This window comes from Hermetia illucens, chromosome 3 (genome assembly GCF_905115235.1).
Source record: "Hermetia illucens chromosome 3, iHerIll2.2.curated.20191125, whole genome shotgun sequence".
NCBI classification, from domain to species: domain Eukaryota; kingdom Metazoa; phylum Arthropoda; class Insecta; order Diptera; family Stratiomyidae; genus Hermetia; species Hermetia illucens.
In genome coordinates this window covers 16,725,572-16,752,555 of record NC_051851.1, presented here as the reverse complement: position 1 = coordinate 16,752,555, position 26,984 = coordinate 16,725,572, and the positions used below count along the sequence as shown (strand labels likewise).

At 46.8% G+C, this 26,984-nt stretch overlaps 2 protein-coding genes across 3 annotated transcripts in view; one reads left to right on the top strand and one right to left on the bottom strand.

Moving 5' to 3' along the window:
* Positions 1-26,984, bottom strand: part of LOC119651360 (probable cytochrome P450 9f2) — a 109,169-nt gene that overhangs the window by 38,055 nt on the left and 44,130 nt on the right. The gene's annotated exons all lie outside the window — the stretch shown is intronic.
* Positions 9,253-26,390, top strand: LOC119651359 (probable cytochrome P450 9f2). Of its 2 annotated transcripts, XM_038054924.1 has the most exons (5): positions 9,253-9,610; positions 24,695-25,193; positions 25,260-25,977; positions 26,033-26,214; positions 26,287-26,390. In XM_038054924.1, the coding sequence occupies exons 1-4, from the start codon at positions 9,381-9,383 to the stop codon at positions 26,200-26,202; spliced, it is 1,617 nt and encodes a 538-aa protein (XP_037910852.1). In that variant the 5' UTR covers positions 9,253-9,380; the 3' UTR covers positions 26,203-26,214; positions 26,287-26,390. The 2 variants fall into 2 exon arrangements, with proteins under 2 accessions (XP_037910852.1, XP_037910851.1); XM_038054923.1 differs by lacking the exon at positions 26,287-26,390 and having other exon boundaries at positions 26,033-26,269.

Here is a 26,984-nt window from a genome sequence, read left to right as displayed (position 1 = left end):
ACAATCAGGTGAGAGTGGACACTGAAGCCATCCACAACACAACCCTCCGCGACACCTATAAGAGGGAAATGGATGCCGCAATAACTGCAATCAACAGAGGACCTGGAGATGAAGCATCAACAAATGATCTTCACAATCACCTGAAGAACGTTAACATTGATACGGCTACAAACATACTTGGCCCCAGCCACAAAAGGAGTCGGAACGGCTGGTTTGACGATGAATGTAAGCTAGCAACGGAACGAAAGAATGCCGCATACCGAGTAATGTTTGACAGAGTAATGACTTCACAGACGAAAAAATGAAGCCTGGGAGAACCAACAAGTCTGTGAACTAGAAAAGTACAGGGAGCAACCGCATCAGGCGGGGAAGTTTTACCAACAAGTCAGCAAGATGAAGCCTTATACACCGCGATGCTCATCCTGCCGAGACAAAGAGGGAAATCTGATTTCCGACAGAATGGGCATATTAGAGCGATGGGTTGAGTACTTTGATGAGCTACTGAACAACCAGAATATCGGCGAGTTGGAGGCCCCGCCAACTGAAGACGACGGATAAATACTGCCACCACCAAGTTTAGGAGAAACAGTCCGTGCAATTTATCGGCTAAAAAATCATAAATCGCCAGGAACCGATGGAATTACAGCCGAATTGGTAAAAAATATGGAGGCGACCAGTTACACCAAGTGGTTCATCAACTTGTGCTCAAAGTATGGGACAGCGAATCAATGCCTAACGATTGGCAACGAGGCATTATCTGTCTCATACATAAAAAGGGAGATATCACACAGTGCAGCAATTATATAGGTATCACGTTGCTGAGTACCATCTATAAGATATTCTCCTCTATCTTGCTAGGCCGGATAGCCCCATACGCCCAGAACATCATTGGCCCATACCAAAGAGGCTTCACTCCAGGCAAATCAGTAACAGAACAGATTTTCTCTCTGCGGCAATCGATGGAAAACTGTTGAAATATGGACAACAGTTGCACCATTTGTTCATCGACTTTAAAGCCGCCTATGATAGCATAGCCAGGGTAAAACTACACACGGCCATGAGAGAATTCGGTATCCCGACGAAATTAATAAGGCTGACTAGGTTGACCCTGACCAATATGCGAGGCCAGATAAAAGCAGCAGGATCACTCGCAAGACCTTTCGACATCAACAACGATCTACGACAAGGAGATGCCCTATCATGTGCCCTCTGTAACCTGGCCCTCGAGAAAGTAATCCGTGATGCTGAGGTAAATGCAAGAGGTACGATCCTCTTCAAGTCCAGCCAACTACTACCTATGCTGACGATATCGACATCATGGGAAGAACGACCCGAGATGTACAAACTGCCTTCATCCAGATCGAGCAGGCGGCGCGAGATCTTGGGCTGCACATCAATGAAGGCAAGACAAAATATAACCGATAACAGTTACGATGATGAAATACGCGCACGGTTGTTGTCAGCCAACAGAGCCTATTTCAGCTTACAAAGACTGTTCCGCTCGAAACGTCTCACCATAGGGTCAAAGCTCTTACTGTACAAGACTATGATCTTGCCAGTCCTCATGTATTCCTCGGAAACTTGGGTTCTTAGCAAGAAAAATTGCGAACTCTTGGCCGCGTTCGAGAGAAGAATCCTCCGAAGAATTTTTGGCCCCCTACATGAGGATGGACGATTCCGTAGCCTACACAATGACGAAATCTATGAGCGATACCATGACCGTCCGATTGTGGATAAAATCCGGCTCAATAGGTTACGGTGGGCGGGTCACTTAATCCATATGGATGAGGATGATCCCACCCGGAAAGTCTATAAGGGCAATATCTGTGGTAGAAAAAGAAGACGAGGCAGACCCTGCCTAAGATGGAGCCATGGCGTAGGTCAGGACGCCAGACAGCTTTTAGGGATATCGAATTGGTGGACCTCGGCGCAAAACCGGGATGTCTGGAGTTCCTTATTAAGGCAGTCCTAGACCGGATACCGGTTGTTGCGCCGTTGATGATGATGATACCGCAGGTGGAAGGAACAATTTGCCACGATCATCAACTGTATGACATCCAGTGGAATATCACCTCCCGAGGATGAAATGGCTAGTTATCGTAACATTCGGGTACGTGCTGCTACTCTAGATAGAAACAAAATCATTTCTATTATCAATGCGCTCAAGCGGAATCGAGCCGCTAGGTTTGACAGTCTCCCCAGGGAATTGTTCATCGCTACGCCTGCATTTTCTGCAGAGCTACTATTTCCACTTGCAGGGAAATCCTGGTAATCCGAATTCTTTCCCAGAAAATGGAAAAGGACGATGATTGTTGAGGCTCCTACGGATCATTGTGGTGTAGTGCACGTAGTTTAGATTCCCATTTCACTTGCTCTTTACTTGCATTCGTAGCTTCTTGACATTTCGTACACGAATACTCCTTCATTGCCGGCGTTGATCCGCTACGTAAAAATGAACGAGATTGCATAGTGGGAAACCGGAGGCTAAGCGCGTCAGGTATCAAAGGTTTATTGCTTATATAAGCACATTTCAATGAGCATTTGTTTCATTTGTATCTAGCTCGTAATGTTTACGCATTTAGCTTGTCAAACCATTCACTTTAGTGTCATACTGCTGACATTCAAAGACTTAGAATGTAATAGATTTTGACAAAAATGACAATTTTGATCTATTATAACTCTGTTAGTACTAGTGTGATATCCACCAAACTTGGTAGTATCATGGTCCAAAGTATCGCCTTCATTACTGCAGAACTTGATGATTCTAGCATAAACTTAAGAGGTGTATTAGGCGACGACGGCTTTACGGTTTCTTACCAGGGCAGAGGCAAATCGTTAGACACTGCCTCATCTCTGCCTTGGGAGCAGCGTGACCGAAGCAACTCGCAGATGTTAAGTGCTTCTTTATGTAATCCGCAGAACACAACATGACTACGAATTAGATTGACCGTAAATTCGCCTTACTGACCAGAGCGTGGCCAGAGCTGAAAATATTTTTATCGAGAATTACGTGGTCCTAATTCCGCATCCGGGATCCTCAGTCCGGCATCAAGTTGATGCGGACTTAGGACCCGGCAATTCTCGAAAAAATATTAAGTGGTGTTCCCAGAGAATATCTAAAAAAAAAATCCTTATAATAAATATGTTAATATACCATTATTGACCTTATTTAAACAGATATGGGTATAAAAAGTATTTTGAAGCCTAGATACCATGTGTAAGGACTACCAAATTTATTTTCAGATATTTGGATTTGGTAGTTTGTGAGAGCGGGTATTTGAAGTATCTGACCCTTGCCGAAACCCCGCACTACTCCCGTTTGCAATCAATGTCAAAACTAGCATCGGGTTCGGAAAGTACTAATTGATACCTTTCATTTGATACCCCTTACGACTATACTGACTATACTCGGTGAAAAACAAATTTTACTCCCCCCTTTTGCATGTATGTGGATCCACCCCCGTCCCCTCTTACGCTCAACGAGACTATATAAGTACCTGTATGCAAGAGGATTCACTGGTCCCATCTTTGCACCAAATTTTGTATCAATCAGATAAGCCGTTTCTGAGATACAAGGTATGACAGATAAAAAGACAAACAGACAGACGGGCGGACAACAGACAGACCTGTACGAAGTTGCCAGATCTCCCATCAGACGCGTCCCTTCGTGCGGATTAGGGAATGTTCAGCGGATGCGTAAGAATATGCACTTGTATGCATTTGGAAGTGTGCAGGCATGGGCATGTCAGATGGTTAGGAGAAAAACACTCACCCATAGACAAAAATAGCTATGGGAAGGACACCCAGAACAGAAAACCAATATGGAAGAAGAAAGGAGAGAAAAAATTACAGTGCAAGGACTTGGAACACCAGTACAATTGGCTTTGAGCCTGGGAAAGTAGGCTACCGGCCGTTGATATCCCTCGACTGCAGTGCCTCGATGGTGGAATACTTAGCCCCCGTTGCATCGAATACTACAAGTAGCCTAGAGAATGAGGGAGTTAAAAGAACGAGATCGCCTATTCCAAAAATATGAAAAGATGCTTCACAAACTGGTCATTCCTTAGCCCATAGTGGATGACTAGTGTTTGATCCATTTAGGAGAATCTCAACGATCCCGTGAAAAGCTCCGGTAAAAAGCTTAGCGGCTAAAACGAGTGTCCTTAGTTATTTGACTAAGCTCCTCGAAAGTCACCTCTCGTAGAAGAGACGACTTTGGTACGATACGGATGAGTGATCCAAACAGTACACCGTCACCACAGAAGTACCACAGGGCTTAGTGGGTCCTCTCCTGTGGAACATAATGTACATGTAGAATGGGGTCCTTATCCTTCCCATGCCAAAGGAGGCCACGATCATCGGTTTCGCAGATGATCTAGCCGTGGTTGTTGTCGCCCATATCCCCACGGGAAAACTGTAAAGTATTATTTGGCGCGGAGGGCGCTCTGGTTTACACCAGCATAACTAAGTCACGCGTCCGTCGCGTTTTCCGCGCTCGATCTAGTTCCTGCAGCGTTTCTCGTATCGCAGTTACTGTTGCGTATATCGCACTCCAATTTCCTTCCGATTTCAGCATCTCCTTCACAAAGTTGTGGAGTCCGGTAACTGCGTTGAGGACATCGTTTAACCTTCCTATTTCATTCGCGAATCTTGCAAAATGGAAGATAACATGCTTCGGATCCTCGGGTGTAGCGGCGTATTCGGGACGGTCTGGGGAGGCGAAGTAATGTAAGTAATTCTTTTAACTACCGTGCTCCATAAGAGACTGCGGTAGGTGTTAATTCAGCTCTCCATGCTTCCGCTCGATCCATCTCCCAATACATGGGATCAACATATAGGTCCAGCGGTTTTTTTCGGAATTATCCCTCCGTTGCTGCCATCTCCTGCGTTAAGCAACCAGCGACTAGATTTTGGCCCTCCAATATTAGGCATCACCTTTACTGGAAATGAGCTAGCCTTTACTGCCTTTTCGTGCGGATAATCCAGGTGTCCTTCGAAGTTCAACTTGGCGTCGATCATTGCCCACCCGATCATTGCCTATTGAAACGACCTCGTGATTACCCACCCGAATTTTGACAGTATTGTTTTCTGCTTGGTTCAATTTCACCATTTGCTTGGTTCAATTTCACCATTTGGAGCCATGTTGGCATGGTATGGCATGAGTGGTTTCACTTCCACACAGTTCCACTTGCTGGGGATGTTTCGCAACTACTCATTATCAGGTCGTCTGCAAAATCAATCAATGTTGCCTAGTTGGCACGTGAAGGCCGATAACTCCGTCATACATTATGTTCCACAGCAGCGGCCCTAGTATGGAGCCTTGGGGAACACCTGCTGTCACAACAAATTCCTTCAGCCGTCGTCTGTCTCGTACCAAAGAAGTCTCTCCGCGAGGCAACCGTCGGTTGTCCGAGCTAAGTAACCCAGGACATCGAGTTTAGCCAGGGTGCCCTTAATCCCACCCAGTTGGCAGTTAAAGGCATTCCTGACATCCAGCGTCACTACCGCGCAGCGCTTACCGGCAGCCAATGCCTCCCGGGTCAGCTCGACTACCGTTGCTATTGCATCGACAGTGGATCGTATTCTGCGAAACCCATACTGATGCTCCGGGCGCAGGGAAGCACTCTGTTGTATATCCCCCTCTCCAAAATCTTTTTCATAGTGTCTAAAAGACAGATAGGCCGGTATGAAGAGGGTCCGCCTGGTGGGTTTTGGCGTTTCGGTACCAAAACCAACCTCTGCCTTTTCCACTGGGCAGGAGATAATTTTTCCGTCAAGTATGATACAAATGTGCTTAAGAGCCGTGCGGGCTTGACTTTAGCAGTCAGCTTCAGGGGTTTGTTCGGTGAGGCATTTGATGAGTTGTCTCTGCCCTGGACGAAACCGTAAGTCAACTTTTTTGTTCGGAATCTCATTCAATCCCGAAGCCTTATTATCCCCAATTCTTCCACAAATCACTTGTAGTTCTTCTTCCGTGGCCCCGGGGATTGTGAACACGTCCTGCTAAACCATCAGGTCAACTTTCTTCTTGATAGGGGAAAAGGATTGCGATTATTTTGAACAAGAGTCGCAAGCACGCCACTTGGGATCGTTTTTGTGCCCATGAATCTTGTACGCGGCGCCCCACGGGTTTGTATTTGCCTCAAGGCATAACTGCTTGTTGTAATTCCGCTTACTTTCCCATATAGCCTTCTTAAGGCTACTTCCAAGATTGCGGCATTCTTTTTGCGACCGGCGATGTTCTGGCTTCCCTTTTGTCCTTCGGCAAATCCTTCTCTCTCGCAGAGAGGATTCTCTCAACAACACGATTTTTTGGTTCCACCGGTAGTTTGGTTTCCTAATGTGGTGGAACTTCCGACGCGGCATTGTAGAGTCGCATGCCTCAGTTACCCGCTGACATAGCCGACTCACTTTTCCCTTCCTTCCTTCTTATAAAATCGCCAAGAAAGTTTCTTCCACGAAAGCTCAAGTAGACTATACAGCTATCCTGGGTTTCCATTTTTGCTGCTGACTCGACCCCCGCTCCTGATGTCGAGAAAAATGGTCTGGTCGTCACGGTGGATGTAGTGTTCACTCACCCGTCAGACCATTTCAGGATCAGCATCGAGGTGTATTAAGCTTCATCCTGCCGACATCTTGGTAAAAATTCCGCGCCTGGTGCGGTTGCTCCCTGTACTTTTCGAGTTCACAGACGTGTTGGTTCTTCCAGGCTTCCTTTTTCAGTTTGTGAAGTCGCTTCTCCGTTCGACGGAGTTCTTGGTAGGTATCTGCGCGTTCTTTGAGAATGCAACATTACTCGGTATACAGCATTCTTCCGTTTCGTAGCTACCTTAAATTCATCGTCGAACCAGCCGTTCCGACTTTTCTTGCGGCTGGGGCCAAGTACCTTTGTGGCTGTATCAGTGATAACGTTCTTCAGGTTGTTGTGAAGATCATTTTTTGATGCTTCATCTCCAGGACCTCTGTTGACTGCGGTTATTGCGGCATCCATTTCCCTCTTATAGGTGTTGCGGAGGGATTTGTTGTGAATGGCTTCAGTATTCACTCTCACCTGATTGTCAGAAGGGATTGTAGATGGTGTCGTAATTCGAGCTCGGAGCACCATGCCAACGAGATAGTGGTCCGAATCTATATTGCCCCCCCCCCCCCCCCCCCCCCCCCCCCTATATGTTCTGATATTCATCAAGGCTGAGAGGTGGCGGCGTTCAATCAGAACGTGGTCAATTTGGTTGAAAGTGGTTGCGTCTAGAGAGGCCCACGTATGTTTGTGCAACGCTTTCCGCGCAAACCAGGTAGATCCAACAACCATTTCGTGCGACACTGCTAATTGAATAATCCCCAGTCCGTCACCATTTGTATTTTTACAGAAGCAATGGAAGCCGACGTATCGCCTGAATACGGGCTCCATCCCTACTTGACTGTTGAAATCTCAAAGTATGATTTCGATATCACACTTGGGACAGGTTTCGAGGGTCCGCTCAACTGCCTCGTGGAAGATATCTTTCTTCGACTCTGCAGTCTCCTCTATAGGGGTGTGAACGTTTAGCAGCAGCTCTCGGTCTCTATAACGAGTCTATACATGGCTACATTTCTTTGAAAAGAAGGCAAGACTCCATTAACTTGCTATTGAAGGGCTACGCCAGCGGGGCAATAAGAGGCATTCATGAGTAACGTCTGAGGATGGGCTAGCAAATTGGCTTGTGAAGGATCACCTTTTGCTGTTTGAAGTGACCTCAGCCTCAGCAGTTCAGCGAAGTTCGGCCTTTCCTTTTCCGTTGAGTGGTGCTTGTGTTGCACAGCATGCAACTCCTGAAAAAGTTCATCGCGCCATGAAATTGGCGGTGTTCGGCTTCGGATAGAAGCGGACAGATTCGACTTTCTCAGCTGGTGCACGAACATCATGCGTTTCAGGTGCTCCTTTTCATCTATGGATGGGAGAAGGATATCGTCTATATACGGATGGCAGAAATCGTATCCTTGGGTAACCACGTCGACTAGGCGCTGGCATGTCTGCGTTGCATTGTGCAATCCGAAAGTCATGCACGGTGACTCGTGACTCAAATGATGTCGTGATGGCTGTCTTCTTAATGCCTTCCTCTTCCACAGGTATTTGGATGAACGCTTGCACCAAGTCCATTATAGAGGATATTTTCCTGCCACGAAGCATTTCCGTGAAGTTACCTATTTGTTGTACATTAAGATCCTGGAGTATAACGTGAGTATCTGTCGTGTAGGCATAAACCCGCGGTCCTCATCGGACACAAATTGATTTGAAGACCACAATCAATGCCCCGCTATGACTACCACAGCGCTACTGGTTTATACTCGGTGCAGGCTCATCATTCATACCAAAGGATGCGAGGCCTATCTAACACCTTTGCCACAACTAAGGGATGCGGTGCGCGAGTTGTACAGCGCAACTCCGCTTGAGTTCATGCGCCGCGATGCAGACATAACCACAACCACCATGAAACTCCCGCAAGGGGGCTAACCGCGAAAAACAAAACCGAGAGCCTATACTCCAGGAATTTTCTTGGAGAAAATATTCTCAGAGGGCCATCCCGGTTCTCATGGTACCTTATAACTTATAGCTTCGTAGTAAGAGCCACCTCAGATGAGTCCCTTGCAGACTCGGGTCTGATCGCCCTCTTCTAGTACGAGGGGACGGCACTTCCAAACAGGTTACCTGGAATTAGCTATGCGTTGTATAGGAAATAGTGTCCGCGTTGAACGTTCGATAATACCCCACGGTTGCCAGTGTGCCTTGCTTGTGAAAACCATATGAAGCGCATTGCGCATCTGCTGGATGATGGACACATCGCGTCTAATTGAATGGCTTGCGCGTTTGGGTGCGAGACGAATTGCAAAAAATTGACATTTAATATGCTATAGCTGCTGAAACATGAAATCGGCAATGATCCCATCAGCGAAGTTAAGCGTTCTTGGAAAAGATTAGTTAGATGGGGGACTCGGAAACAGAAATTTGTAATTGTAATAATTAAATTGAATTTGAATTGAATTTTCTCACAAAAGAAAACCACAAAACCTTTCTTGAGTGAAGCATCGAGCTTCTGATTCTCGCCTTGTTTTTGTTGATAGCTACCGAGCTCTTTTGAGCTTTCATCGAAACTATAAACAAAAGAATCTGCGCTCTCTGAATTGGGATGGTCAGTTTGGATTCATGTACATATGTATAAAAGCTCAAGCTCTCATCCACAATATGTATCTGATAAACGAGATGAGTAGTACTACGCGGGTAACGTAATAGACAATACGATCGACAATGAAAACGTAAAATAGTATTGCAGTTCTGAAGTAAATTATAAATTGTAAATTAAGCAGTTGGTATTTACTAGCGTTTTCCGCCCGTATCATTCGCAATGATTGAAATGGTGCTATCAATTTTGTGGTCCCAATGGACATGGCTTGTTGGAGTGTCAACAGTCCTGGCCTATAAATGGTTAACGGCCAATCAGGACTTTTTCGAAAAAAGGAACGTGCCACACGAAAAACTAACAGTTTTGTTTATAAGCACAATAAAAATGATTCTACGAAAGGAGTCCATGTTTGAAATGGTTAAGCGGATGCACTTGAAATTTAAAGATCACGAGTGAGTAAAACAATTAAATTTTTAGTCATTTTGCCGCCCACGTCGTTTATTGTCTTTGACAGTCAGCTAGCACTCAAAGCAATAGAGGGCGGCAGTGGGACACAGTGCTGCAAGTAGTGATCGTTCAATTTTTGGGCAAGTAAGTCGATAGCTTTGTGCTAAAGAAGGGATTATGTCGCTTCCGAAATATATTGAAATTGATACAAATCAACCTCAACCACTGCAAGGCGGCGCAGGATCTACTCTTGCAAACCATCCGCGAGAAAAACATCGTTGTGGCCATAATAAGTGAGCCATATCCAAACCACGATGGTAGCGTTTGGGCCAAAGACTAAACGAACCAAGCAGCATTATGGGCCTGTAGAGAACAAGCCTTCGAGGAAATAATGGAGCATTCGGAGAAGGGCTTCACCAGAACGATGGTAAATGGCGTCCTCATCTACACCTGCTATGCTCCACCCAGCGCTACACTGGAGGAGTATGAGCAGATGCTTACATGTCAGTGAGGACTGTACTCATAGCGACCACCAGGCAATTTGCATAAAAATCAAGGGCGGATTGAGCTCGGAAAAGCGTTCTCGCAGAATAGCGGGTGGTATGCTCAATTGGACGGCGAAAGCTGTCGAGGGGGCACGTTTTCCGTAGCGCTCAAACCCGGCATATCCCTGAATGGAACAGCTAAAGAAAAAAACACCCAAATCACCCGATGGGTGACGGAAGCATGCGATGCTACTATGCCCAGAAGGCGATTGCTCCCCAGTAGGTAACCCAACTACTGGTGGAAAAATGAAATCGAAAACTTGCGGGCCGCATGTTTCCAGGCAAGGGGACTTTGCCAAAGGCTCACGGGAAAACGCGGTGGCGACAGTTAAGAGGAGGCACACAGGCAATTACGTGGCCGCCTAAAAGAAGGCATTCAGAGGAGAAAAAAGAACTGCTTCAAACAACTGTGTGACCATACCGACATAAACCCTTGGGGCAAGACCTACAGAGTGGTAATGAAAAGGCTGCGAAGATCACACCAGGTGACCTGTCCGCGCCTCTTGAAACAAATTGTTACCACTCTGTTCCCTCACCACAAAAATAGGGGAAGACAAATGGTTGTCAATCTTAATGAGGGCGTAATATCTCCACTAACTGTGGAGGAGCTGCGGGAAATATGTGATAGGATCGGTGACAACAGGACTCTGGTTTGGATGGTCATCCCCAATCGAGCTTTGAAACTGACACACTTTCGAAGCGTGTCTAAAAGAAGGAATATTCCTTGCCCACTGGAAAAAGCAAAAGTTAGTGTTGCTTCCAAAACCTGGCAAGCATCTGGAAACCCAGCATCATATCGTCCTATCTGCCTGCTGGATGCAGTGGGGGAAGATGATGGAGAGAGTCATCTACATCAGATTCCTACCCATCGTCCGACGTGTCCGCTCTACAGTGGACGCAATCAGCATGGTGGTAAACCAGGCAAAAGATGCACTGATTTCTGGCGGTTGCTGTGCTATGCTGGCGCTGGATGTCAAAAACGCTTTAAACTCGGCCAACTGGAATAGAATTAAAGGGCGTTGGCCGACATAGGTGTCCTCGGCGGAAAATTACCTCTCAGAGAGGATTCTCTGGTACGGGACGTATGAAGGCCCCAAAGAATACACGTGCACAGCCAGGGTACCGCAGGGACCGGTACTTGGTCCCCTGTTGTGAAATATCATGTATAATGGGGTGCTTGCTCTTCCCGTCCCAGAAGGGGCTACGATTGTCGGCTTTGCTGATGACCTAGCTGTGGTTGTTACAGAAAAACTGAGTTTTTCTATAAGAAACAATCCTCCAGCCAAATACATCAAGCTACCGTCATGGTAGATAATAAATTATCTCTTTTCAACTTGAGAAGCAGAGAATGGAATCCCATGTCGAATGTTACTTCAGTCCAACAGAAGGTCGACATGTGGAAAGAGAAACCCATTCCCGGAGGTCATATTAAAAATTTGTTGTTGTCAGGCATTGTCACCGAAGCCTCCAACAAATGGTTTACTAATGATGTAATTTTCTATGAGACCGAACCATTCCTAACTTCAATTCCTTTCCGAGGCCGATGTCAGCTCCACTTTTTTTGCGCACATCAAGGAAACAACTCCCAAAACTACTGTTGATTGCAAAGTCAATCTCATTGCTCGCACGGTATCTCTCAATTGAAACCCAACTGACCGTATGGCAGCCTCTGTGCTATAACAATGTGCCACCAATGACAAGGCGGTGGAAGCTTCAGAAATCCGCAAATCTCCATATTGCCGCAAGAGGGAGAGAAGTACTCTCAAAAGTCCCACCATTGTGTGTGTATGGTGGGGGAAAGTTACAGCTTCTGAGCACTCAGGCCGTGTTGGTTCATTGTAATCAGCCTCCACCATCGTACTTCGCTTAGGCTTAAAGAATGTCCAGCTTATATCGTTACAATCCCGCTCGCGTTGGAAAAAACGAACATTCTGGGGATCCTCGTTACTGTTTTTAAGGTGGGTGCGCGCATTCCGGAAATCAATCATAGTCCACTTTCGATACCCAATGGTCGTATTCGCAAGGTAAGTCCCCATTCGTGGAAATGTTGTCGTTCCGATGGAAATAAAGTTTAAAAATTTGCGAGTTTCTAATCCACGAATTTCCATCCCACCGACTAAGCTCTAAGGTTCCTTGCAACCTTAGAAACAGAACAGCAACTGTGTCGTCCGCTTCAAGGTCTTGGGCGATTAGGTCCGTTCCTGCATACGGACTCATCTGAAGTTGCATCAGCCAGGACGAAGTCCTAGATGATCTGGTACCATCGGAACCGGGCTCGCCTTCTGAGTTCATTTGTCTTCGGAAAATTTTATGGTGCCGTGTACTCTCAGCCTGGCTATTTGCAGTTGGTCCACTAGTGGCAGTTTCATGAAGGTTGTGAATATGTCCATACGTCGGAAAAAGATTTTCGGTCCTCAAGTGTGTAGTTGCGCTTACAACTCGCGTATGATACACTTTTGTTCGATAGCGATGTAGGTATGTCTTGCAGTATGAATGCAGAACTTGTCACAATGGGTCTCGAATTGTGGTCACAAAATCAATCCGTGTCTTAAGAAGACCATGAGGTTAGGTCTAAAGGGCGAGTACTCACGGTAAACCACCAAGAGATATCCCTTTTAATCGCCTCTTACGACATTTATCGGAAAGGTAAATCGTACCGTCAGTCCTAGGGGTTTTACGTGAGTACCTGTCATGGAGACTAAATCCCATGGCCTTCTTAAGACATGGATTGATTTTGTGACCACAATCAGAGCCCCGCCGAAGCAAGCTATGCCGGTAACTGCCTATACCAAGTGCATGGCTTAGCATTCATACTGGTGGATGCAAGACCTACCTAAATCTCTACCGAACTAAGGAGTACGGCACCCGTGTTGAAACGCAACACCACGCTGAGACCCGAAGGACTCTTTTTGCTTGAACGTAACAACAATCCCTATGAAGCTCCCACTAAGGGGCCAACCACAAACAGCCGAGCTGTACCCACATACAACAGCAGTTCTCCTGAAGTATGTGAGTTCAGGGGCTATCCCGGTTCCCATGGTGCCAGTATAGCCCTGGTAAGGTTTCGTGACTAATTTCCACTTCAGATGAGTCCCCGTGCAGATTCGGGTTTGATCGCCCTAATTAGGCCTTTGGAGCATTCGCCTACTGCATCACGGCCGGCAAGCCAATGGGATACAGCATCTCCCGGTGCCAACACTATGGAGGGTCTCCTCGGACACTTGGTTTTGGTTTGGCCGACAGGGTTTCCGCCCCGTCTTCCTCACCGCCACATCTGAGCACCAGGTAAATGGTCCAAGAGTAAAGCAATGAAGGACAGGAATACTTTCTCCAGGCGAAAGAGTATGTAACCCAAAACTAAAAGAAAAAGCATGTACGCGTGCAGCCTACCTGGGAAACAAGTTGAGACACTGATATTATCTCTATCTCTGGTAGCTGAGGGAAGGAGGAGCCACAATTAACTTTTTTAAAGCATAACGAACATCGGCCCCACATTAGATGGGGATATAGAACTACAGGGTGCGGCAGCATAACTTCTTTATTCAAAACTCAATAAAAACTATTGTATGCATCGGAAAATATTTATTTATTTTTTATAATGTAGGTACATGTCTAAAGTTTTTATTTACATTGTTTTGAATATCAAATCTGTTAGGTGACGTCCCCCATTCTCCATACATTGCGTAAACCGATTTCTGGCGTTTGTCATGACTCTTGTTAGCATAGCAGGTGTTATGTTGGCAATTTCTTCTTGGATGTTGGTCTTCAAATCTTGTAGGCTTCTTGGACGGTTCACATAAACACGGGATTTCAAAAAACCCCATAGAAAAAAATCACAAGGGGACAGATCGGGAGAGCATGCCGGCCATTCCAAATGGCCTCTAATTGAGATAAGGCGCTCTGGAAAATGTTCCCTCAAAACAGCCATCGATGCTCTTGAAGTGTGTGCTGTTGCACCGTCTTGTTGGAACCAAGTGTCCCCCAAATCCAAATTTTCTAGCCGTAGGAAAAAAAAATTCTGTAGCATGTTTACATACCGGTCCGAATTCACTGTCACTGTAACCTCATTTTCCTCAAAAAACCAGGGACCAATAATTCCAGACCAATTTCCAGCTGAGGAAATTGCATACCACACTGTGACATTGGGTGAATGCAAAGGCTTTTGATGCAATTCTCGAGGGTTGGTGTCAGCCCAGTAGCGCATGTTTTGTTTGTTAACCGACCCACACAAATAAAAATGGGCTTCATCGCTAAAAAAAACAATAGCACCCTCGGGAACGACATCAAGAACAAGCTGACACGCGTTCATCCGAGAATTCAAGTCACGTTCTGAAAGTTCCTGCACTATCACCATCTTATAGGGATGAAAATGAAGATCATCACGAAGAATTCTTCTCACAGAACGATCGGATAGTCCAAGGGCAGATGCGTGTTTGCGCGCAGAACGCCGTGGCGATCGCAACATTGACGCTCTCACTGCTTCAATGTTCTCATGTGCTCTAACGGGCCGAGGGACTCCAGTTCTTCCTTTTGTCGCACTTCCAGTTTGTCTGAATGTAGTGACCCATGTAACAATTGATTCGCGGTCTGGGACGGGAGCCAACGGTGCTAAATTAAAGCGATTCCGAAATGCACGATGTGTTGCAATAACCGAACATCCGCTTGAAAAGTAAACCTCAACGGCAAAGGCACACTCCTCACTATTCCAACGCATGATGGCGACTGAACCGTGTCGGGACAAAACTTTACAGTATCCCCTCTTGAACGAGACCACTAGCGCTCCGCTATGACATCAACTAACTGAGTGGCGCGCATTTTAAAAAGGGAAGTTATGCTGCCGCACCCTGTATTATATGAGAATACCCACTTTCGCGTGAAAGTCTTGGAGTTGCACAGAAGCGCCAACTTTGACTTAATTTAACTTTGCTAGTAATAATCCGATTTCCGCCAGACTAGGGTTGTGTTCTATTTCATAGCGTACATTCCTGCAAAATTTAGTGATTCTAGGATGAACTTAAGGGGGGCTTTGAAGCCAATTACTAAAAATTATAGTAATATACTATTATTAACTTTATTTGGACAGATATCGGTATGAAGGATATTTCGGAGCCTAGGCACCATATAGTGGCAGTCTTCTGATTTTTTCGGTTGGATAGTTTGTGAGAATGGGTCCGTGAACCAAATGATCACTTTCGGCTCTGCACTCCCACCTTTTCAACAGAAGTCAAAACTAACACCGAAATCGTAAAATACTGATCGAGGCCTTTCACTTAATACCCCACATGACTATATTTGGTGAAAAAAAAATCGGCCTCCCCTTTTGCGTATATGGAGACTCCCCCTTCCCCTTAAGTTCGACCTAGAATGATGTAATTCCACCTTTCCACCAAATTTGGTGTCAATCGCTACAACCGTCTCCGAGAAAAATGCGTGTGACAGACAGACGGACAGACAGACAGTGAGGTGTCACCAGATCTCCCATCAGGCGCGGCCCCAGCTGGCAGATTGTGTTCATGCACTTTTCTTTTCTGACTGTGCATGGGCCAGTGTTTGTTTATCTCTGGTGCGCGGACCAAAACGGCTATGGGAACGATATCGAGAACATAAAACCACTATTGAAGACGTGAGAAAGATGAAACTTACGATGCAGGGACTCGGAACCCCAGTACCGGCGGTTCTTGGGAGTCAGCAAGCGGTCGTCGAAATCCCTTGACCGCAGTGCCACAAATGTTTTAGACTTGGGAAAAGAAGTATTCAAGCGAAGCACCACTCTACCGTAAACACCAGCAACAAAATCGAAGAAAAATGAATTGAAAGCAGATCGCTGGACGACAAAACGACAACAACACCAACCGCACATATTCAAAAGAAGCGACAGCAGGACCTACTCCAGGACCAGAATAATAACCCATTCAGAGAAAGTTCGTCAACTTTGATATCTCCGCCAATGCCATACATCGAAAAAGATAAAACGGAGGGAAGGTGAATGAATGCCAAATGAGAAGGACTATTTAAAAGTAGTAATCCGGTGTCCGGATAGCTGAGTGGTTAGAGCACAAGGCTGTCGTACCTGAGTCAAATCAGGGTAATAATCTCAGGCGAGCGCAATGCTGACCACATTGCCTTCTACAGGGTACTGCAATCCTGTAGTGTACCGTGACGGTCTTGAATGTAGTGCTCTAACACACTTCAAGGCCCTGATCCAATATGGATTGTTCAACCACCGATTATTATTATCGCTAATCTGGTTAGGACTCATGGAGAGCAGAGCCCTGATCCAGAGAAATTACTCTTCACACAACTTGGTGCAAAGATAGTTGAGCTATCCGAGCTCATCAAGGATAAGTACAACGTGCACCAAGCCATACAAAATATGGTGAGAGCTATTAGAGTGGTCTACAACAAATCGCAACAGGAGGCACGATTTTCCAAGGACAAGTCGAAATCTGCTGCCCCAACGGTCACAGGCGACCCAAGTGACGTCTAATCGTATTGCAATCAATCTGCCACCAAACAAGAGACTGAGGAAAAAAGATGTGGATCCTCTGGAAAATCAACAGGTACCTAAGAGGAAAAAGGCCATACAGATAGTTCCAAAAGAGGGACTGAAAGCACCGAAGAGAGAAACCAGGTCCCCCAAATACGAGCACCGACAATCGAATCGACAAAATCCAAGGGGAATGAAAACGGTGGATGGACCAAGGTAGTTAGTAAAAAGGCGAAGAAAAAGGCGAAAGCGCGAATTCGCCCAGAGCAATTGTTATTTACAGTAAGGGAAATTTGTCCTACGTGGAGATACTGAAAAAAGTTAAAGCTAACCCCGACCTAAAAGATCTTAGCGGAAATGTCAGCAAGATTCGAAGGACCTAGAAGGGTGACCTCACGTTTAAGCTGAAACAATCCAGCTTAGGAAAAACTGATGGCTTCCGAACTCAGGTTAAGAACTCACTTGTTGAGAATGTCACAGTACGGATCCAGAACATGAGGCCTACATACAGTGCAAGGATCTTGATATGGTCGCATCCAAAGGAGAAATTTGCACTTGATGGAGCAGTTCAAGGAACTTGCTCCATTGTGAGTTTACGAAAAGTCTATGGGAATACTTACGCAACGCAAAGGTTATTGGCAGCCGGGAAGGGTCGAATCGGATGGATTGTTTGCCGTCTGAGAAAGCCATCTCTAAAGAGGTGCTTCAAGTGTCTCGCGTTTGGTCATTTCGCGAAAGCATGCACTAGCGACATTGATGAAGAAGGTTTGAGGAGAAAGGCCATATTGCCAAAGAGTGCAATAGAGACCTAAAATGTCTATTGTCCGAAGGAAGGGAGGGTCGGGATTACTGGAATATTTCCGGAAGTGCTAAATGCCCGGAAATTAGGAAGGTGCTAACTTCAATGAAAAAATGAGGTTTATTCAAATGAACTTCAATCATTACAGGGTCGCTGAGGATTTACTCGAGCAGATAACCTACGAATTCGATGTGGAAATTGCCATCATTAACGAACCCTATAGAAGCCATCACCTACGGGCTATAGATTTCACTGGTCTAGCGGCGATATGGGCATGCGGTCGACAAGCCCAACAATGTACTGGGAGTCAGATAACCACCGGCTTTGTGTGGGTGAAAATAAATGGGGTATATGTGTACACGTGTTACGCCCCACCAAGTCTGGCGCTATCCGAATTTAAGGAAATTTTTGGCAGTCTTGTTCTCGACGCAAGGGGTAGTAGTCCAAAGGTGATTGCTAGTGACTTCAATGCTTAGGCCCGTGAGTGGGGTAGTAGAGAGACAAATGCAAAGGGCCGCTGTCTAATAGACACTTTTGCACAGCTGGATGTACATAATTCTGGCCAACGAAGGTTATGTAAACACCTTTCAGAAAGAGGGTCTGGCTCAATCGTAGACCTCACTTTTGTCAGTAGTACGTCCTAGTGCGTCTGTAAAGACTATACCAAGAGCGCCTACAGAATCGTGATGGGGGCGATTCAGAGAGCTTTCATCTCCGCAGATCACGTGCTTTCTCTCTTGTTAAAAATCATCCAGGGGTTATTCTCCCAGCAAGAGGAGGGCGCTGATAGCTTCTGGCGACCTGTGAATGTGACGGCAATACCGCCACTTACCAGTGACGAACTGCAGAAGATCTGCGCTAGAATAGGAGATAACGAAGTATCGGGTTGGTTGGAGAGTTCTGGTCTGACACTTCCGGAGAAAAAAGCAGAAGGGGTTCTCATCATCAAGCGCCGTAAAAGGCCGTTCTAAGCCTGTAATCAAATACTTGGGAGTGATGATAGACGGGAAGCTTAGCTATAAGCGACACGTGCAGTATGCTTATGACAAAGCATCCACTGCAAGCGTGGCCCTGGCAAGGATGATGCCGAACTTTGGAGGCCACGGCATGCTTCTAGGTTGCTCATAGCTGGGGTAGTGACTTCGATCCCTCTCTATGCAGTTGCAGTTTGGGGAAAGGCATTGCAGGGCACATTTAACGGTAACAAATTGAGTGCAATATACAGAAGAACAGCTCATGGGATGTGCTCGGCATTCAGTACTGTCTCAGATGATGCAGCATTCGTCATCTCGAGAATGATGCCAATTGACATCTTGGCAGATGAGATGACGAAAATATACATAGCCCGATCACGAGTGCCAGACGAGTGCAAATGCATTCAAGATTACGGCGGTTTGCACGGGGCACTGGCCTATAGGGGACCATGGCGCTAGACTCGGCATACGCTACAACTCGCATTGCCTAAGCTGCGGAGAAGGAAGGGAAACCCTCATGCACTTTCTCTGCGATTGCCCAGCTCTGGCTAGAGTCAGGCTGCGAACACTGGGTAAACCATTCTTTGGGGACCTCAGAAAGATTTCTAGCTGCAAGGTGGGTGGTGTTGGCTCTGAAGATGCGAGCCGGCTGGACTCTGCCTCCCTGCTCCCATAATAACAGTCACGGTCTTAGGAGTTTGTGACATCAAAACGGCGCACCAAAGCCCTAATTGGGCTCCTCGGAGCGGCCAATGATACCTACCTACCTTTTTTTTTTTTTTTTGTGCGTACACGGAGGTGGAAAATCTTAGAAAGACACGTCCACCGCAGCTCCGCCGCCCGAACGGCGGAACTACAGCGGGCGCGTGTGGGATTCACACCCACTAAAAACCACCCCCCGTCTCTCCAGCCCCAGCCCCGCGGGATCACCATTGAGGTATTACTTCGCGAGGTAGGTTTGCTCTTAGGCACTCATCCTTCTCCTATTTGCAGCTTTCCTCCTTCTTTGTTCCTTCAGCAACTCCTCCTGCATTTGGATGATTGCGGAACCAACCGCAAGCCACTTCTCCTCGGACTCCAGCATCTCAGTAACCAAGCTCTCCGGGGTCCCGCTCCTGCCCAGCACCTGGTTTAAGCTCCTTCTCTCCATCGCAAATCGTGGGCAGTGAAACATCACATGCTCTGGATCCTCCGGTATGCCATCGGTCTCCCCATGTTTTCGCTCAAGCCACACCCTAATGTTGGGAATGAGCCTGTGCGTCCACCGACCTTTCGCAAACTCGTCCCATCTGCGTTGCCAGAGATCAAGCGACTCTGACCTTGCCGCACTTCTACGCTGTGCATGCCCCTCCATATGTCTTGCATTGTACAGGACACTCATTTCTTTGGCCAGAATGTCAACCGGGATCATGCCTGCCACCACCAATACTGCCTCATCTGATGTGGTTCTAAAAGCACTGCAAACCCTCAAAGCCATCCGCCGGTAAACCGAGTTCACCTGCTTCCGTCTTTGAGAGTTTGCAAGCGCCTCTGCCCACACAGGCGACGAGTAGAGCAGGATGGAGCACACCACTCCGGCTAGCACCAACCTCCGGCAATGTTTCGGCCCACCAATATTTGGCAACATTTTTGCAAGTGCCGTGGTGGCACTGGCTGCCTTTTGGCATGCATACTCTAGGTGTTCTCTAAAACTCAATTTGGTGTCAATTATTACCCCCAGGTATTTGATAGCCGGCTTTGATACGATCGTATGTCCACCGACCTCCACTTTCACAGTGTTATTTTTCCTGCGTTTCGTTATTAAGACCGCTTCCGTTTTCGCGCCCGCCAAGGTCAGCCCGGCCTTTTCTAGCCAGGACTTTACCGCTCTCACTGTTTCTGTTGCGTAAACCTCCACATCTGCTGGGTGTCTTGCTGCAACAACCACAGCTAGGTCATCAGCAAAGCCGACAATCGTAGTCCCCTTTGGGACGGGAAAAGCAAGCACCCCATTATACATGATATTCCACAACAGGGGACCAAGTACCGATCCCTGTGGTACCCCGGCTGTGATAATGTACTCTTTGGGGCCCTCATCCGTCCCGTACCAGAGAGTCCTCTCTGAGAGGCAGATAGGACGGTACGACGCTGGGATTCCAGGTGGCTTGCCAGGCTTCGGAAGCAACACCAACTTTTGCTTTTTCCACTGGGCATGGAATATTCCTTCTTTTAGGCACGCCTCGAAGGTGTTGGCGAAAAGGTCAGGCCTAGTCTTCACTGCCAGTTTCAAAGCTCGGTTGGGGATGCCATCCAACCCTGGGGCCTTGTTGTCACCGAACCTACCACATATTTCCAGCAGCTCCTCCACAGTTACAGGCGGTATTATGCCGTCATTTAGCTGGACAAAAATTTGCCTTCCCCTTTTCGTGGTGAGGGAACAGAGTGGTAACAATCTGTTTCAGGAGGCGCGGACAGGTCACCTGGGGTGATTTCCGCAGCCTTTTCATCACCACTCTGTAAGCCTCGCCCCAAGGGTTTATGTCGGCATGGTCGCACAGCTGTTTGAAGCAGTTCTTTTTGCTCCTCCGAATGGCTTCCTTTAGGCGGCCACGCAATTGCTTGTGTGCCTCCTCTCGACCGTCGCCACCGGGTTTTCCCCTGAGCCTCTGGCAAAGCCTCCTTGCCCGAAAACATGCGGCTCGCAAACTTGCGTTTTCGTTGTTCCACCAGTAGTTGGGTTGCCTACTGGGGAGCAATCGCCTTCTGGGCATAGTAGCATCGCATTATTCCGTCACCCATCGAGTGATCTGGGTGGCTTTCTCTCCAGCCGTACCATTCAGGGATATGTCGGATTTGAGCACCGCGGAAAACGTGTCCCCCTCGAAAGCTTTCACTGTCCAGCCAAGCATACCACCGGCATTCTGCGAAAACTCTTTTTCGAGCTCGATCCGCCCTTGATCTCTATGCAGATTGCCTGGTGGTCGCTGTGAGTATAGTCCTCACTGACATGCCAAGCGATTCTACTGGCTAAAGTGGCACTCACGTATGTCAGGTCCACTATAGACCCCAGGCCCCTTCCCCGGAAAGTGTACGAAGACCCAACATTCGCCAGTACCACGTCCAGCTCCGCGAATGCTTCGAGGAGAACACGTCCCCTGACATTAGTTACCCGGCTGCCCCATTCAAGAGCCCACGCATTGAAATCGCCTCCTATTATGATCGGCCAACGTCCTCTTGCATCCAAAACAAGAGCAGCAAGCATCCGCTCATACTCGACGAGTGTAGCACTGGGTGGAGCATAGCAGCTGTAGATGTGGATGCCCTTCACCTTCGCTCTGATGAAGCCCTCCTCCGGGTGCTCCATTATTTCCTGGAAGGCTTGTTCTCCACAAGTCCACAGCGCTGCTTGGCCCGTTTGGTCTTTGACCCAAACGCTACCACCGCGGTTTCGGTATGGTTCACTTAGGATGGCCACATCGATGTTTTTCTCGCGGATGGTTTGCGCGAGTAGATCCTGCGCCGCCTCGCAGTGGTTGAGATTGATTTGTATCAACCTCATCTGCGATTTGTGCTAAGGGCTCTCCTGTATTCCGGGCACCTGCTGCTGCCCGCAATGTGCCGATGGTCCACACCCTCCTTTCCTTTGCACAGTAGACAATTTGGGTCAGCTCCGCAGTCCTTGCTGATGTGGCCTTCCACTCCGCATCTCCTGCATTGCTTTGACCTGTCATTTGGGTTAGTGCATGACTTCGCAATGTGACCAAAGCCAAGACATCTAAAGCACCGTTTTAACGCCACCTGTTCCCTAAGGCGACACATAACCCAGCCTATTCTCACTCTCCCTGCTGCTAACAGTTTGAGTGCGTTCTCCACTGGTAAGCTGATGATGGCGGTTTGTGTTCCCCCATAGGCTTTCCTTAGCGTTTTCACCACTGACTCTTGTAGTCCGGCAAGATCGAACTGTTTCTCCAACGCTTCGCGAACCTCCTCCTTCGTCGTGCTTTCATCTATATCTTTGCAGATTATAGTGATCTCCGGCCTGCTAGCTCTTATGTCGGCTTCCTGCCCTAAAGTCTTCCCGATTTGGCTTAAGAATTTGTCGGCGGTTACATCCTTGGATTTCTTAAGTTCCAACATAAGATCTCCCTTTTGCGACCGTCTAATACGGCTGACGTTGTCTCCCAAATTGGTGAGTTTGGGGTCTGCCTTCACTTTCCTGAGAATGTCGGCGTATGACCCTTCGCCTCGTTTGGAAATGAAAATCACCTCCGGTCTAATCTTCCTCCGATAATTTCTTTTCCGTGGTTCTACCTTCCTCCAAGCTTCCGCATCCGCCTTTGAAGGTTCGATCCCTTTTCTCGAGGTAGCCACTGCAATATTTTCACTGGTAGCTTCAGACGTACTTTTCATGAACTCCGCCTTTTTGGGAGTTGAGTCCTTTTTTCTTTTCGGGGTTTGCTGGCCTGTTGAGTCATTCAGCTTCTCGCGCAGCCTCTTTCCCGGTTTCTCCTCTTTTGTGTTTTGAACGGGCGTTACTTGAGTTGCCTGGTTCACTTTTCCAATCGGCGACTTCCCTACTCGTTCATCCTGGGCCTTGCCGTACGTCAAACGGATGCCTCTTATCATGGCCCTTATATTTTGGTGAATGTTCCTGCGCTCCTTGATAAACTCACACAGCTCCATGATCTTTTTGCCGAGGGCAGTAAAGGCAGCTCCAGACTGATCATTGACCAAAACATCACTCGGGTGAATCGGCGTCAGCGATTCTTCCTCATCAAAGACTCCCGCTATACGCTTCCCACTGGGGGTAGCGATTGTGGGGGCTTGTGCCCGTATGGGAGGGGATCTGCGAAAAATCGAGCTCCTTCTGAACGGATCCATCACTGGAGCCAGTTCAAGTTCCTCCCGTACGCTTGTAACATTAGATGCCACAGTAGCCAAGGTTCCCACTACTGAAGCACTGCGGTCGTTGGATATCGACGGCCGGGAGCCCGCTTGCTCACTCCCAAAAACCGCCGGCACTGGGTTTCCGAAGCCCTGCACCGTAACTTCATTCTTCTTCTGCTCCTCCATGTTTGGTTTTATTTCTGGGTATCCTTCCCATAGCCAATTTTTATCCACGGGTGGGCGTTTACTTCCCACCTACCCGGCCTGCGCATAAACATGCCCATACACGCCCATCTCCGGATGCGTGCATATGCATGGCCATGACACATTCGCCGAGCATTCCCTTATCCGCATCAAGGGACGCGCCTGATGGGAGATTTGGCAACTCCACACAGGCCTACCTACCTACCTACCGTATACAATGTGAAGTCTGTCTCTCCCTTATCGCAGACGAAGAATGCCGAAGGGAGGAATTTCTAAATAGATGGTAAGAGCATTGGGAATGCTCGGGAAAGGGTAGGTGGACGCACAGCCTCATCCATGCCATCAAAGAGTGGTTGGAGAGACGACACGATGGAGCATGAAGGATATCGCCAGTACCTATTCAGGTTTAAATCAGATACCTTACACGTATTCTTCCACTGTCCAAGATTTGTGGAAGAAAGGAGGAAGTTTGAGGACACTCTAAGAGAGGTGCTCGTACCAGAAAATCTGGCGCGAAGAATGCTAGCATGTCAGGAAGATTGGGAAGTGATCAAATTCATGGTCGCGTCTATCCAGAGCAAACTACGAAAGGCAGAGGAGATTAGAAAAGCACATTTTCTACGCGAGAGGCGCAAGGTGATCAAGGCAAAGTGAGCTGACTCCGCCCCGTAATGTAATATCTTATGGTGGTTCCACGGGGCTCGGGGAGAGTCGGGGGTGGTTTTAGTGAATAAGATTCCTACAAACCTTAATAAGGCAAGTACATGTACAACCAAGTTGAGACACTGACATTGTGTCTAACTGACAGCTGAGGGAAGAAGGAGCCACAGTCATTTTTTAAAGCATAACGAACAATGGACAAAGGAGAGAGGCCATCCGGAGCGACTATTGTCAATAACAAGATCAAAGCTTTCCCAAGTATCTGAAAAGTGACGAGATTAGTGCGCACAGTTCAAGTGAAGTGTCTGCGACACGTGTTTGCCTAGCTCCACGCGTTTGCCTAGCTCCACGCTAGCAAGGGGGATAGTTCGATGTAGATGAAACTATTAATTTAGTTCGGGAAAGAAAGGATGGGAACGAGGATGTATTTTAGTGGTTCTTTAACTCTTTGATAAAGAAGGTCGACTACATATTATACGTGTTATCTTTTCATAATTCAGTCATACATTTTGCAATCCTCAAAACAAATTATAAATGGATATTTCCTATTACAGATACTATGGCACATTTGAGATTCGCACCCCCGGCCTAATAATAGCCAGCCCAGAAATGATCAAGCAAATTACCATCAAAGACTTCGACCACTTTCTTAATCACCGAGTTATCTTAGATGCTGAAGATGAACCACTCTTCGGTAATACTCTGTTCTCACTAAAGGATCAAAAGTGGAAGGAAATGAGAGCTACGGTGAGTCCTGCTTTTACTGGAAGCAAGATGCGCATGATGTTCCGTTTGATTGACGAATGTGCTCGAAATGCCTGCAAGTATTTAAAGGGGGAGTCCCAGAATAAAGGACATATTGAAATGGATTTAAAGGACTATTTCACACGCTACACTAATGATGTGGTTGCGACATGCGCTTTTGGAATTCAGATAAATTCGTTCCTGGAAAAGGATAATGAGTTCTACCGTATGGCGATGAAAGCTACAAATTTCATGGGGGTTGCAGTTTTTAAGTTAATCTTATTTGTCTGTTTCCACAAAATTATGAAGGTATCATGAATATTCTCATATTTTTGACAATTATTATATCAAATCTAATTTTTTGTATCATCCAAGTGGCTCAAGGTCAGACTTTTTGATGAGAAGTTCTCGAAATATTTCCACAAACTAGTTACAGATACAATGCAACAAAGAGCTGAAAAAGGAATTATTCGGCCAGATATGGTAAATCTTCTTATGGAAGCTCGTAAGGGAGTTTTACAGGCTTCCAATACTGGTAAAGCTGATGCAAATGAAGGATTTGCTACGGCTCAAGAATCGATAATAAACCATAAGCCTGTGAATCGAATATGGACGGAGGAAGAACTGGTGGCTCAATGCTTTGGATTCTTCCTTGCTGGGTTCGAGACATCTTCTATTCTAATGTGTTTCTGCGCTCACGAACTGATGGAGAATCGTCTTGTTCAGGAAAAACTTATTGAAGAAATAGATGGAGTTCGAAAGGAGCTCGGCAATGAGCCTTTGACATATGATGCGATTCAGAAAATGAAGTATATGGACATGGTCGTATCTGAGACCTTGCGAAAATGGCCACCGGCAGTAGCAACTGATCGAATCTGTAACAAACCCTATGTCATTAGGGGGAAAGATGGAGGAAGATACAAATTGGAACCAGGAGATAAAATTGCAATCCCCATTGTTGGACTACACTACGACCCTGACAATTTTCCTAACCCGGATAAGTTTGATCCTGAGAGGTTCGGCGAGGGAAACAGAAGTCATATAAGACCGTTTACATACCTTCCTTTCGGGGTTGGCCCAAGAAATTGCATTGGTAACTTAACACATGGGATTGGTTGGTTGAATTTTATCTAATTAACTCATTTTAGGCTCCAGGTTTACTTTGATGGAAGCCAAAGCAATCATTTTCCATTTATTATCAGAGTTCACTTTGGAGGCTTCACCGCAGTCTTGCATCCCATTAAGATTGGCAACATCAGGTTTCGAACTCAAACCAAAAGGTGGGTTTTGGCTGACGTTCAAACCTCGGGACAGATAATTTAATAGCAAGGTAGCACTTTGTTTTTATCAAGTCAAAGGAAATATATTGAAAATTGTTCATTTTATTATGTTCCATATTTAGTCCCTGAACACGCAAAGGATTACAAACGATTTAATTATTTTGATTGCTGAACACTTTAATCTACCACAGAAATAAAAGGAGGAGGGGACAAAGGCTTAAACTCAGCACAAGATCGTACCACTCGCTGTATATAATTGATTTCACCTGGCACATACCGCTCAAATGGTTGTAACAGGAGAAGTGTCGTTAGATCCTCCATTAGCTGCCATTCCTGATGGATAGCGAACAAACAAAGCTCTCGGAAACCTGCCGAACCCCAAAAGGCAAAAAGGAATCTCACCTGACCGCGCTGTTTTAATGTCACAAACTCCTAAGACCATGTCTGTTGCTATGATAGCTGCATCGGCCTGCCAGCTTATATCCTCAGAGCCAGCCAGTAGTACCCACCAAGGAAAGAAGCTTTCCCATCCTGCAGCTGGAAACCTCTCTGAGGTCCCTTAAGAATGGTTTCCCAATGTCCGTAGGCTAACTCTAGTTAGCGGTGGGCAATCGCGATGGAAGGTGTTCCCTTAATTCTAGGGTATGCCAAGCCTGGCGGCAATATCCCCTATGGACAAGTCCCTCATGCAGACGACCGGATTCTAGTATACATTTGCACGCGTCTGGCACAAGAGCTCTCGTCATCGGGACCAAGCGGATCAAATCCTCCATGACTTCGGCACAAGTGATGAGCGTCCGTCATATGAGATCCGCGGCTG

Coding starts and splice junctions, on each gene's coding strand:
- LOC119651359 (XM_038054924.1), top strand. CDS start 9,381: ATGATTGAAATGGTGCTATCAATTTTGTGGTCCCAATGGACATGGCTT. Junction 25,194..25,259: donor GTTTCCACAAAATTATGAAG/GTATCATGAATA, acceptor GTATCATCCAAG/TGGCTCAAGGTCAGACTTTT. Junction 25,978..26,032: donor TGGCCCAAGAAATTGCATTG/GTAACTTAACAC, acceptor AACTCATTTTAG/GCTCCAGGTTTACTTTGATG.